Raw genomic sequence first — 15,402 nt, forward strand, 5'->3', positions numbered from 1 at the left:
GGCTGTAATTTTGCACGTGGTGTTTTGGTCCAACGTTTATGCGAAGTTTCGTCCAAATCGGTCCATACCCTGATATAGCTGCCATATAAACCGATCTGCGATCTTGAGTTCTTGAGCTTCTAGAGAGCGCAATTCTCATCCTACTTGTTTTTTACTAGTTTTTTTCGATTTAATTTTTTCAAATAACTGTAAACAAAACAAATGACAATTTTACTTCAAAGCATTCCGATTACGATTATGCTAGAAAATGTTAAACTTTCCAATGACAACGGAAAATTGCAACCGACAACACTTAGTGTTGCTAAAGCCAAACATTTTTAAAGCAGCTCTCGTATTAGTGGATTTAGAAAAAGATTTTTCCATCGATCTGATAAATTTCTACGCCGTTTGAGTCATGCCACTTTTGTCTCAAAGTCGCAGTAGAAATATTCGGCCCATGGAGAGACGCTTTTGTACGCCATTCTTGCATCCCATAATAAACATAAAAAGTACAATAATTTTCGTAAAATTTTTCTACACATCGTTTTTATTATCCTCTAAGTAATTAAAAAAATATATATGTATAAATAGTATTCAATAAATTCACTTAAAACTAAATTTATTGCTGTCATACATGTTTTTGATTTCGACTTCTTCGCTGGTGTCTTCTCCCTTTGTCATGTGGAGTAGAGCGTCCTAAAATTAAACTATCATCAACAGTTTGATCATCTTCCAAACTTCTTAGCCGCACAACTTGGGTTTGACCTGCGCCAGTTGATATAAGGTATTGAGCTTGAGGTTGAATAAGCGATGGAACTTGTAAAGGCAAATGAGGTTGTAGTTGAAGTAGAGATTGACCTTGAAGTTGAGTTGGAAGATGAAGTTGAAGTTGAGGTTGGCCATCAAGTTGGGATTGAACTTGAATTTGGGGCTGAAGTTGAAGTGACAATGGAATTTGAGACTGAACATCGAATTGAGGTTGAACTTGAAGTTGAAGTTGGGATTGAAGTTCGGGTTGAATTTGAAGTTGGTTTTGAGGTTGGGGTATGAGTTGGAGTTGTAGTTGTGGTTGAACTTGGGATTGAACTTGGGGCTGAACTTGGTTTTGAGTTAGTGGAATAAGTTGAAGTTGCAGCTGTGGTTGTGATTGTGATTGCTGAGTTTGAATTTGAGGTTGAGTTTGAACTTGTAGTGGAATGTGGATTTGACTTTGGGGTTGAACTTGCATTGGAATTTGGGGTTGAACTTGTAGGACTTGAGGTTGAACTTGCATTGGAATTTGGGTTTGGCTTTGGGATTGAACTTGTAGGACTTGAGGTTGAGCTTGCATTGGGATATGGGTTTGGCTTTGGGGTTGAACTTGTAGGACTTGAGGTTGAACTTGGGTTTGAGCTGTGGATTGCATTTGATACTGCGGCTGAATTTGAGTCTGGCCTAAGGTTTGTGTTTGATACTGGGGTTGCAATTGGGTCTGAACAAATGGTTGTGGTTGAAATGCTGGACTAACATTATTCGTTACTAAAGGTTGCATGGGAGTCTGCATTTGGGTTTGATATTGGGGTTGTACTTGATTCGCAACTAACGGTTGCAATTGAGTTGCAGAATTAACATCATATTGAGCCAGAGGTTGCATTTGAGGTTGTGGTTGTGGTTGTGGTTGCGGATATGGATGATACTGGGGTTGATATTGGGGTTGAACGTAATGTTGGGGTAAAGATTGAGTTTGGGGTTCGTACGAAACATCATTTTGAGCCAAAGGTTCAATTTGAGTTTGCGTTTCCATTACCGTTTCCGTTAGCTTTTGGCTTTGGCTGTCATTGGATGTATGAGATTCTTGAGTGGGTTCCTTGCGCCGTCTTGTATAATATTTGCGTACTACTTGTACGAGGGGAGCTATACGTCTACGCTTTTTGTTGCTTCGATTTTTATTGCGTCGTCTGCGCATTGTCTTGCGGCGTTTATGCTTCTTATCGCGGCGTTTTTTCGTATCTCTATTGCTTCCTTTGCGAACTTTTTTATAAGAACGGCGCTTCTTTTTAGATTTTCGCGCCCCTCTGGTTTCTTCGCGTTCACGAGGACTACTTTTAGATCCCTCAAGACTTCTGCCCATTTCTGTGTCATTATTGGCCTCACCAGAAAATTGATGGAATTGTGACTTAGTACGCCTGGAAAGTTGACGGAACTGAGGATGCACCATGTTACGTTTCTGCTGTATAGAAAGTTGACGGAATCGTGGTTGTTGGTTGGTTAAACTTGTTTCATTGGGTTTATCGATTTGCAGGAGATTTTCAGTATCCAGATCATCGTTATCGTAATCGTTGTCATCGTCATCGTTATATAGTATATTATTATTTCTGTTATTTTCGGTGTCATATTTTCTTCGTAGGGCAGGAGGTGGAGGCGGTGGTGGCGGAGGAGGTGGTGGTGGAGGTGGTGGTGGCGGCGGTGGTGGTGGAGGTGGAGGCGGTGGTGGTGGAGGTGGTGGGGGAGGTGGAGGCGGTGGAGGTGGTGGTGGAGGTGGAGGTGGTGGTGGCGGTGGTGGTGGTGGAGGTGGTGGTGGAGGCGGTGATTCTGTTGTTGTTGTTGTTGTTGGACATGGTGTCGTTGTTGCCATTGATATTTTATTAGTCAAATAGCCAAGAATGGCATTTGGAAACGATGAAAGTCCTGGTATTTGTGGTAATTGGGATAGTTGTGGAATTTGTGGAAGCGATACGGTATTTGGCTCCGGTTCTGTAAGTGGCTCAGGTTCTGTATTTGGCTCCGGTTCTGTGTGCGGCTGCGGCTCGGTTTGTGGCTGCGGTTGTATTAGTTGTAGCGGTTGTGGTTGTGTCAAGGTTTGCCGTTGTATATATGGCTGTGCTTGTGTGTATGGCTGCGGCAATATATATGACTGTGGTTGTATATAGGACTGCGTTTGTGTTAGTGGCTGCGACTGGGTATATATCTGCGGTTGTGTATATGGCTGGGGTTGAATAAATTGCTGCGGTTGTGTTACTGACTGCGGTTGAATATATGACTGCCTTTGTGTATATGCCTGCCCTTGTATATATGGCTGCCCTTGTATATATGGCTGCGGTTGTATGTATGGCTGTCCTTGCATATATGGCTGCGGTTGTATATACGCTGGCCCTTGTGCATATGCTAGTGGCTTCGGTGCCTCTGCCGATTTTTCTGGCTCTTTCTTTTTATCTGATTCTTTCTTCTTTATTGGTTCCTTCTTCTTTATAATTGATTCGTTCTTTTTATCTGCCTTTGGTTTTGAGATTGATAAACTATGACTATACTGAATTTCAGGTAACTTCTTTAACGCCCCTTGTGGTTCTTGAGTATTGCGCCCTTCGATCGCAGAATAGAGTCGATAGCGGTTACGAAGTGCTTTTGGTTTCCTCCAACCGTCTATAAATGAAAATGTTTTGGAATACAAAACCAAATGGAATTCGTGTTTTAAAAGCACAAAAAAGAACTGTTCACTCACCAACACTTATTCACTACTTGCATTAATTGGTGTTAAACCATCCACCGTTAGCAAAACTATGTATATACATGTTGTTGTTTTGATAACATTGTTATTTTTATAAACCAAATAACTGTGAACAAAATTTGTCTGCTGATATCAGAAAACACTGTATGATGATATTAAATTCAAAATCTTTAACTTTTAAATGAATTCATACAACATTCTAGAACTTATAAACAAGAAATTGGGCATCTATTATATAAAAAGTAAAAGCGTACTACGTTCGCCCGGGCCGAATCTTGGGAACCCACGACCAAGAATTGTGCCAAATATGTATACAAAATATAGTTGAGCACTATGAGCAAAATCTTAACTAAAGCGGACAATAATTGTAGCTTCCATTGGCTTAAGAAGCCAAATCGGAAGATCGCTTTATAGGGGAGCTAAATATGGTTAAAGACCGATTTGGACCCTACTTGGCACAGTTATTGGAAGTCATAACAGAACACTATGAGCAAAATTTTAACCAAAGCGGGCAAAAACTGAGGCTTCCATTAGCTCAAGAAGCTATATCAGGTTATAGACCGATTTAGACCGTACAGTTATTGGCACAGTTATTGAAAGTCATAACAGAACACTATGAGCAAAATGTTAACTAAAGCGGACAAAAACTGCGGCTTCCATTAGCTCAAGAAGTCAGATCGGTTAATATGGGAGCAGGTATATATCAGGTTATAGACCGATTTGGACCGTACTGGACACATAAAAAACACTACATGCAAAATTTCAGACAAATCGGAAAAAAATGAGGCTTCCAGGGACCCTAGAAGTCAAATCGGGAGATCGGTTTATATGGAAGCTACATCAGGTTTTAGACCGATTTGGACCTTACGTGACACAGTTGTTGGAAGTCATAACAGAACTCTATATGCAAAATTTCCGCCAAAACGGACAAAAATGACAGCTATCGGGGGCTCAAGAAGTCAAACCTGGAGATGGGTTTATACGGGAGCTATATCTAAATCTGAATCGATATGGCAATTGCAATTTGCATTTCGAATCTCCAACGACCTACATCTATGAGAAGTATGCGTACAAAATTTCAAGCGGCTTGTTTTACGCGTTCGACCGCTATCGTGATTTCGACGGACAGATGGAGGGACGGATCGATTCCGAATGTCAAGACGATCAAAAATGTATGTACTTTATGCGGTCTTAGATCTATATTTCGAGGTGTTACAAATGGAATGAATAGATTAGTATAGTATATTAAAAACAAGTAAAAGCGTGCTAAGTTCGGCCGGGCCAAATCTTATATAACCTCCACCATGGATCGCATTTGTCGAGTTCTTTTCCCGGCATCTCTTCTTGGGCAAAACAGGATATAAGAAAAGATTTGCTCTGCTATTAGAGCGATATCAAGACATGGTCCGGTTTGGACCACAATTAAATTATATGTTGGAGATCTGTGTAAAATGTCAGCCAATTCGAATAAGAATTGCACCCTTTGGGGGCTCAAGAAGTAAAATAGAGAGATCGATTTATATGGGAGCTGTATCGGGCTATAGACCAATACAAATCGGATAATAATTGCGACCTCTAGAGGCTCAAAAAGTCAAGATCCCAGATCGGTTTATATGGCAGCTATATCAGGTTATGAACCGATTTGAACCTTATTTGACATAGTTGTTGAAAGTAACAATAAAAACGTCTTGCAAAATTTCATTCCAATCGGATAAGAATTGCGCGCTCTAGAGGCTCAAGAAGTCAAGACCCCAGATCGGTTTATATGGCAGCTATATCAGATTATGGACCGATTTGAATAATACTTGGCACAGTTGTTGGATATCACAACAAAACACGTCGTGCAAAATTTCATTCCAATCGGATAAGAATTGCGCACTCTAGAGGCTCAAGAAGTCAAGACCCAAGATCGGTTTATATGGCAGCTATATCAGGATATGGACCGATTTGAGCCATACTTGGCACAGTTGTTGGATATCATAACAAAACACGTCTTGCAAAATTTCATTTAAATCGGATAAGAATTGCGCACTCTAGAGCCTCAAGAAGTCAAGACCCAAGATCGGTTTATATGGCAGCTATATCAGGTTATGAACCGATTTGAACCATACTTGGCACAGTTTGCGGATATCATAACAAAACACGTCGTGCAAAATTTCATTCCAATCGGATAAGAATTGCGCACTCTAGAGGCTCAAGAAGTCAAGTCCCCAGATCTGTTTATATGACAGCTATATCAGGATATGGGCCGATTTGAACCATACTTGGCACAGTTGTTGGATATCATAACAAAACACGTCGTGCAAAATTTCATTCCAATCGGATAAGAATTGCGCACTCTAGAGCCTCAAGAAGTCAAGACCCAAGATCGGTTTATATGGTAGCTATATCAGGTTATGAACCGATTTGAACCATACTTGGCACAGTTTTCGGATATCATAACAAAACACGTCGTGCAAAATTTCATTCCAATCCGATAAGAATTGCGCACTCTAGAGGCTCAAGAAGTCAAGACCCAAGATCGGTTTATATGGCAGCTATATCAAAATATGGACCGATATGGCCCATTTACAATACCAACCGACCTACACTAATAAGAAGTATTTGTGCAAAATTTCAAGCGGCTAGCTTTACTCCTTCGGAAGTTTGCGTGCTTTCGACAGACAGACGGACGGACGGACATGGCTAGATCGACATAAAATGTCACGACGATCAAGAATATATATACTTTATGGGGTCTCAGACGAATATTTCGAGTAGTTACAAACAGAATGACGAAATTAGTATACCCCCCATCCTATGGTGGAGGGTATAATAAAATATGAAGGCCGATCAGGTTAGAACAGTACAGCAATAAAAGATCTTTGGTAGTAGAGTACACTTATTGCCCTTAAATTGGGATAGACACAGGAAGGACCTGCAGTTCTTTAAAAATGTGATATACCAAGTGGTAGCTTTGAAATATAATTTTGAATGAAGATAACCAAAACAACCGTTGCCCTGAATATTATTGATAACCACCTTCAAGATGCTTGACATTATAGGGCCAAACAAAATCGTGCTCTAGCACGATGCAAAGATTATTTCAGGGTCAGCCCGCAAAACTCCCTTCAAGCCGCGCATGTTTGCCTTCTCTGGCAATAAATAATAGATATTTGATAGTAGAAAACGATTTTGATATTTGAGAGTTGAGCACGATGACGATATTCTTAAGGGCTAAGTGAGTAGGTGGCCGCCCGACCATAGATACCCTTTAAAGTGACATATTTGTGGATTATGACAATAAGGGGCTCAAATCTGATATCTGTTTTATGGCCAAGTGTTTTAGGGATGCCTCACCTAAACTCCCCCTAACCACACTTATATACCAACTATAGCAATATGTAGCTTATATATGATTTTTGGGAGTAGAATGAATATGAATCTGATATCCACTTTCGGGGCAAATGGTATGGCTACTCCAATCCACCACTAAAACCAAGAGAAATAGATCGAACATGCAAACTTTAATGGGCGGACCCTCCCCTTACCCTATTTTCAAAAACGCCAGATCACGGAGATGGGTGGGGCGATTTTAGCGAAATTTAATTAACTTATAATAACTCAAATTTGGTGTCCTAGATTAGGGTGGAATATCTAGAGGGGCCGCCCCACCTCCAAGGAAATATAGATCAATAATGACAATATTAGGTTCAAATGTAAGCTATTTAAGACTAGAGCACGAATCTGATATATGGGGGTTCGCTTGCCCCCAAAAATACCTCTACACAGGACGTATTTACCGACCAAAGCAATATAAGGCTCAAATGAAAGGTATTTGGTCGTAGAGCAACAATATGATATCCATATTGCGGGCGAAATATCTGAAAGGCCGTACCAACACCCCCAAATAGGACTCATTTTCTGAACGTGCCTGCATAAGGCTCTGATAAAATAATAGAGTGAAAAAAGGAGCAACGGAGCGGGCCCTGCCCAGCTAGTAAAGTATATATATTCTTGATCGTCGTAATAATCTAAGACCATCTAGCCATCTGCACCCATCTGTCTGTTGAAATCACGTTACAGGCTTTAGAAGTAGAGAAAATTAGCTTAAACATTACACAGATTCTTCGTTTTTTTTTTGTCCATAGGCAGGTTTAGTGGGCTACATGGAACGATATATTGATATTGCCCCCATATAGAGCAATCTGTCGCTTAAAGTTCCTATACCCATTGAAGTCACATTTATTACCCCATTTCGCTGAAATTTGGGTTATCGGTTTATATTTATATTATCGGTTATATTTGGATATAACTGACATATAGACCGATCACCCGATTTAGTTTCATGGGTCCAAAAAAGCTGAAATTTTATACGGATTGTTTAATAACCCATCTGTAAACTTTTTTCAAGATTCATCAAAATTAGATATAACTTCCACTCAGTGTTGCCACAAAAGAAAATTATTTTCAGCCAAAATTTAAGAGAAATTCTACCAAACCCGACCGAAACCTACCAAATATTCTAAGAGCTAAAAATGTGGTATATGTTTTCATACCCGCCACCGAAGAGTTGACCACATTGCCACTCGATTTGCATCACATCAAATTGCACCACATTTCCACAATAAGACGTTTTCGATATCTGACAAGGTCTAATACTTAGGTGTGATCTTGGACGGGAAACTGAATTAGAAGTGCCACATTCAGGAGCGTACTGAGAAGGCTCACAGATGTTGGGCACTATGCAGACGAAATGGCTCGAAATGGGGCCTAAATCCTAGGATAGTCCACTGGCTTTACAGGAGCGTGGTGGACTGCTATGGAGAAAAAGTGCAACATAAGGACCATACAACAGGTTCAGAAAACATGTTGTCTTGGCATAGGCGGAGCGATGAGGACCACGCCCACTAAGGCACTGGATTCTAAAGGGTGATTTTTTTGAGGTTAGGATTTTCATGCATTAGTATTTGACAGATCACGTGGGATTTCAGACATGGTGTCAAAGAGAAAGATGCTCAGTATGCTTTGACATTTCATCATGAATAGACTTACTAACGAGCAACGCTTGCAAATCATTGAATTTTATTACCAAAATCAGTGTCCGGTTCGAAATTTTGACAAATTTTGTTCAGCGATGAGGCTCATTTCTGGTTGAATGGCTACGTAAATAAGCAAAATTGCCGCATTTGGAGTGAAGAGCAACCAGAAGCCGTTCAAGAACTGCCCATGCATCCCGAAAAATGCACTGTTTGGTGTGGTTTGTACGCTGGTGGAATCATTGGACCGTATTTTTTCAAAGATGCTGTTGGACGCAACGTTACGGTGAATGAACACATTTCGAACCGAACACTGATTTTGGTAATAAAATTCAATGATTTGCAAGCGTTGCTCGTTAGTAAGTCTATTCATGATGAAATGTCAAAGCATACTGAGCATCTTTCTCTTTGACACCATGTCTGAAATCCCACGTGATCTGTCAAATACTAATGCATGAAAATCCTAACCTCAAAAAAATCACCCTTTACAATAGATATCCGACCCATTGACATACAGATTAAGTGTGAGGCAGCCACTGCGGCTATGAGACTTAAGGCGATGGGAGAATGCATTGAGGATGGGAACAGCTCATACCATCGCGGTATAATCGAGGCGACGATAGAAAACCTGGAAGCAAGCCGATAGGATACCTGAGATGATCCTTGAAGTCGAGTGCGAGGCACTGCTGTCATGGGCACAGTCTTGGATTGACGGAACTCTAGTACTGCCATCTGGAAGATCTTGTTACACGGATGGATCAAAGACTGCCTGACCATAATACGGTCCTGCAGACGGAGATCCTGGGCGATCACGGAATAAGTGAAATGGTGTGGTGCTAACGCGAGGGCGTCGAGTGTGAACATCTTTACCGAGAGTAAAATTGACATAACAACAGGGCGGTAATGTCACGAACAGTCTTGCAGTGTAAGAAGGAGATTAACGCCTTCTCTGAGGATGGCGAAATCCGCATCGTTTGGGTGCCGGGCCATAACGGGGTAAGGGGGAATGAAACGGCAGACGATTTTGCGGTGAAGGCCAGAGAACTGCCGTCAATAAACTTGGCTAACCCAAAACCTTTCGGGTCGACGCAGGCCAACGTCGAATGCGCATGCAATAATGTGGAAGAGCAAAACTGTCGGTAGGAAGGCGGAATCCTGTGGGGGAATCCAGATCGTGAGAAGACGAGGCTATTACTGAAAGAAGGCGAGACACATAGTACTAGGAACTCACTAATGTAAAATCAGTGCGGCAAGTGATAGCATGTGTAGGGCATGTGGGGAAGATGATGAGATGTTGGAGCATTTTCTTTGTCATTGCCCGGCTTTAGCGTCTAACAGATACCGGCACTTAGGTGGAGACACAATACCAGACTTGAACCAACTTAGAGCATTGGTATTGAAAACAGTTAAGGATTTCGTAAGTTGCACGAGTTCCTAACTTAAAAATTTTTGTTTAGAGGTTTCTTTATAGTTTATAGAGCGCACAAGAACCCGATTACTGGCTTAGGTGTATGTCCATATTTCAACCTAACCTAATCTAACCTACCACAAGTCCATAGTGGCATGGGGCGGATTAATATCCGTACCCTCTTTTCAACACAACCTAACTACCCATAATTAACGAAATTCGGAAGATATTCGTTAACACTAGTACCAGTTATAATCATTATCAGTACTTTTTCCTGAAATTTAAAGCAGTGAGACAACTTGTAACATTATTGGGACCCTCGGCATCCATAGTTTTATTCAGCACTCCCACTTTGTACTTATAGGGTAGGTGTAGGGTATTTTACCGCCTGACTTTTGCCTTTACTTGCTGGTTTTAAAAAAAGGTTTGAATAAAAACGTACTAAGTTCGGCCGGGCCGAATCTTGGATAACCACCACCATGGATTTCGTTAAAATTTGCCTTTATTAAATCAGTTTGTATTAAACATTTTTTACTTCTGAATTTCCCATGAACATTCCAATAAGGAACAAGGGATTCTTCTCTCATATCAATGAGTGCAGTCCGAAAGAGGTCTTCTTTTTTAAGTTTTTAACATGGCAGAATACCTCACAAATGTTGCCAGCATAAGTAAGAGGATAACCACTGCTAAAAATGTTCAGATGTTCACGCCGTGATTTGAACCTAGAATTCGGCGTCATATGGGGACAAGCTAACCGCGCCACAGTGGCCTCCATTTGATATATTTCACAACAATCAAATCGAGAATTGGTTATGGTTGATATGGTCTCAAGTAGTATTTAAGGGGCCTATATCAGTATTGGAGGCCACGGTAGCACAGAGGTTACCATATACGCCTACGACGCTAAACGCTTGGGTACGAATCCTGGCGAGACCATCAGAAAAAAAAATTTTTTCAGCTGTGGTTTTTACCCTCCTAATGCTGGCAACATTTGTGAGGTACTATGCCATGTAAAACATATCTCCAAAGAGGTGTCGCACTGCGGCATTCCGTTCAGACTCGGCTATAAAAAGCAGGCCCCTTATCATTGAGCTTAAACTTGCACTCACTGGAAGTGGAATTTGCATTTATATCAGTATTTAAATTGAATGGGATCATACTTGTTAAGGATGGCGGAAGTCATAGCATAAATCTTTGTATCAAATTTCAGCGAAATCAAATAAAAATGGGACCTATAGAAGTTCAAGAATCCAAATCCGAAAACTGAAAATTTTTTCTGATGTTCTCGCCGGTGAAAATTAAATAGGGTAATAAGTATATCCATGGTGGCGGGCATCTATAATGGCATTTTTTCTTGCTCCAAGTTGATTTATGCTCGATTGATTTGGTGGCTACCGTGGCGCGGAGGTTAGCATGCCCGTCTATGAAGCCGAATGCCAGGGTTCAAACACCGGCGTGAACATCAGAAATATTTTCAGCGGTGGTTATCTCATTACTAATGCTGGCAACATTTGTGAGGTACCTTCGACATTAAAACTTCTCTACCAAGTGGTGTCGCTTGCGGCACGCCATTCGGACTCGGCATAAAAAAGAAGGCATCTTATCATTGAACATAAACTTTAATCAAACGACAATCATTGATATGAGAAAAGTGTCCTCCGTTCCTTAATAAAATATTCATGGGAAGTTTAGTTGTTCGACCGTTTCAAAGAGGGGTTTTGCAGATCTTGTCATATAAAATCTCGCCAAATTCGACACACACAAATTTTATAAATTTTGGTCCAAAATTTATACTGAAATTTTAATATTTAATATTAATATTTTTATATACGTTTTTAGCGTTATATACAAATTAACGAATAATTTTGCTTGAGTAAAACCGCTTTATCGGCAACTGCAAATATTTGTAAGGCAATTCAACATTTATACATTTACAATTGTTAACTTAAAATAATTTAAAAACTTTAAATCATAAACTTTGTTCTTATAACTTGTCCGTGCACCACAATGAAAATTGAGAGTTATAAACAAAAAAGGAACTGCTTATAAATAATAACATCACAACACTATATCCAAAACTCGTGATCAGCATCTACAGTTCGCCTTTTAAATTCAAATGGTTGAATGGATAGTAGTAGCTATGTGTAACTCGTTCATCCTTGCGGTAACTTTTTATCATCTTATTAAATAATCCAATACCGACACAAAAGCAACACTTCTATATACACCAAATCCGCCAACATAGTCAACAACCAATGTTACAAAGGACTATCACAAAACACAAACTTACGCGCCGACCAAAACAGCACTGTTGTCAGAACCAAAAGAATAAGGCTCCAACGCATAGCGCCCACCGTTCTTTTGATTATCTATGCGATGCGAATTTACAAGTCCGAAAGTTTATATTAAACTAATATAAGCCCCACAACAGTGCAGATCTTTTATAGAGGTCAGTTTCGCAAATTTCTCCAGACCAGATTGAAATTAGAACAACATTGGAATATTATTGCGAAAAAAAATCTTCTTTTGCAAAAATTTCCCATTAACATGGAATTGTATGGGTTGGGTAGAACTTATGAATAAGTAATACCCATGCGTATGCATCATTAAAAATTCTCTAAATATTTGTAAACCAAATTCGGTCAGTGTGCATAAATTAGAACCACAGTCTCATAATATCCCTTTCAAATGCATATTCAAATCTGGTTATTTGTTTATGTTTTGGCTTTCTTTCATTAAAGCTGATGGAATGATTGACTCAAATATTGATGTTGATGGTTATCACCTCGACCTATTGACCAATAAATATTAAAAAAATTGGGTTTTTCACCTTTATTTAATAAGATAAACATGGGTTATTGCTATTCGCTAGGCAACAAAAATTTTTTTGATATATAATTTCTTTTTTTAGTAAGGAGCAGAGGGAAAATTGTCTGACTTATCCAAGTTTAGCATGCATGCAGTCGAATGACACATCTTATGGCAAAGTTTTACGATTCTTAAATTCGGCGTTAAATTCGGCCAGGCCGAAACATGGGAACCCACCACCATGGGGTGGGCTAAAAATTTAGTCAAAATGAATTTTGTTAAAGGTCAAAGTTGAACTTTACGTACAAAATTCCTATCAAACTAGCCAAACAAGTAAAAATGCTTTAAAATCGGACTGCCGAACTTTGGACATATTTATTATTCTATTTGAATATAACCTTATTAATAACCAATGGATACCCAATCTGGATTATTTTAGATTCCGGAAGCGAGAAGGCATTGACAAATTCTCAGTTTTAAATTTTAGCGAACAACGTAAATGAAATTTTTATAAGCTTCAGACTTTAAATCGGCAGAACAGTCTTTATGATCATTATATCCAAATATGGGATTCGCATATCAGTTGGCCTAGTGCAACTCACTGTTCCAAAATTAACCCAACTCGGGTAATAAATAAACCTTTTATGTGCTTAAGACTCTAAATCAGCAAATCAATTTATATGACATTTGTATCTAAAAATCGACTGATGCGACTCCCTGTTCCAAAATTAAGGCAACTGCGTTCTTAAGACCTCAAACCGTCAGATTAGCCTATATGACAGCTGTATCTAAAAATGGGCTAATGTGGGTCATACTCGGTTCCGATATGAGGTGGCCTAATACAACTCAATGCACAAAAACCCGGAATCGGCAGATCGGTCCATATGGGAGCTTTATGTAAATTGGACCCGAACGAACTATATTCAGCTCGAAAGTGACGGAACTCGCTCTTCCAAATTTCATCGAAAATGAACAAAAAAATGCACCTGTTATGAGCTTAAGACCCTAAACCGATCCGCGTAAATGAAATTTTTATAAGCTTCAGACTTTAAATCGGCAGAACAGTCTTTATGGCCATTATATCCAAATATGCGATTCGCATATCACTTGGCCTAGTGCAACTCACTGTTCCAACATTAACCCAACTTGGGTAATAAATGATCCTTTTATGTGCTTTAGACTCTAAATCGGCAGATCAATTTATATGACATTTGTATCTTAAAATCGACTGATGCGAATCCATGTTCTAAAATTAAGCCAACTGCGTTCTTAAAACCCCAAACCGTCAGATTAGCCTATATGATAGCTGTATCTAAAAATAGGCTCATGTGGGTCATACTCGGTTCCGATATCAGGTGGTCTAGTCCAACTCAATGAACAAAAACCCAGAATCAAGAGATCGGTCCATATGACAGCTATATGTAAATTGGACCCGAACGAAATGTATTCAGTTCGGAAGTGGCGGAACTCGCTCTTCCAAATTTCATCGAAAATGAACAAAACAAGTAAAAGCGTGCTAAGTTCGGCCGGGCCTAATCTTATTTACCTTCAACCATGGATGGCATTTATCGAGTTCTTTTCCCGGCATCTCTTCTTAGGCAAAAAAGCATATAAGAAAAGATTTGCTCTGCTATTAGAGCGATATCACGATATGGTCCGGTTTGGACCACAATTATATTGGGTTGCCCAGAAAGTAATTGCGGATTTTTCATATAGTCGGCGTTGACAAATTTTTCCACAGCTTGTGACTCTGTAATTGCATTCTTTCTTCTGTCAGTTATCAGCTGTTAATTTTAGCTTACTTTAGAAAAAAGTGTAAAAAAAGTATATTTGATTAAAGTTCATTCTAAGTTTTATTAAAAATGCATTTACTTTCTTTTAAAAAATCCGCAATTACTTTTTGGGCAACCCATGTTGGAGACCTGTGTAAAATGTCAGCCAATTTAAATAAGAATTGCGCCCTTTGGGGGCTCAAGAAGTAAGATAGAGAGATCGATTTATATGGGAGCTATATCGGACTATAGACCGATTCAGACCATAATAAAAACGAATGTTGATGGTCATGAGAAGATCCGTCGTACAAAATTTCAGGCAAATTGGATAATAATTGCGACCTCTAGAGGCTCAAGAAGTCAAGATCCCAGAACGGTTTATATGGCAGCTATATCAGGTAATGAACCGATTTGAACCTTATTTGACACAGTTGTTGAAAGTAAGAATAAAATACTTCGTGCAAAATTTCATTTCAATCGGATAAGAATTGCGTCCTCTAGAGGCTCAAGAAGTCAAGACCCAAGATCGGTTTATATGGCAGCTATATCAAAACATGGACCGATATGGCCCATTTACAATACCAACCGACCTACACCGACGGACGGACGGACAGACGGACGGACGGACATGGCTAGATGGACAAACAGAACAAACAGAATGACGAAATTAGTATACCCCCCATCCTATGGTGGAGGGTATAAAAATGCGCCTGTTATGGGCTTAAACCGGCAGATCGGTCCAAATATGGTTTGACACAATCGCTAAGAATGTCGTTGGGCCTTAATAAATTCACTATTCCAGCAAAATCGGGTAAAAAATGAGGCTTTTATAGGCCTTAGACCCTGAATCGGGAGATCTATCTATATGGCAGCTTTATGTGATTATGACCCCATATAATCCATATTCGGTTCGAATATCGCTGTCACACAAGG

At 39.7% G+C, this 15,402-nt stretch overlaps 1 protein-coding gene across 1 annotated transcript in view; it reads right to left on the reverse strand.

Moving 5' to 3' along the window:
• Positions 1-607: 607 nt before the first annotated feature.
• The window catches only part of LOC106093985 (transcription factor SPT20 homolog), a 53,158-nt gene continuing 38,363 nt past the window's right edge, over positions 608-15,402 (reverse strand). Inside the window, exons 2-3 of the mRNA XM_059367264.1 lie at positions 2,637-3,378; positions 608-2,333 (exon numbers count right to left, since the gene is read on the reverse strand). Coding sequence (XP_059223247.1) covers positions 608-2,333; positions 2,637-3,378 — 2,468 coding nt within the window. The remainder of the gene's footprint in view (positions 2,334-2,636; positions 3,379-15,402) is intronic.

The sequence above is a fragment of the Stomoxys calcitrans genome, chromosome 4 (genome assembly GCF_963082655.1).
Source record: "Stomoxys calcitrans chromosome 4, idStoCalc2.1, whole genome shotgun sequence".
Taxonomy (NCBI): domain Eukaryota; kingdom Metazoa; phylum Arthropoda; class Insecta; order Diptera; family Muscidae; genus Stomoxys; species Stomoxys calcitrans.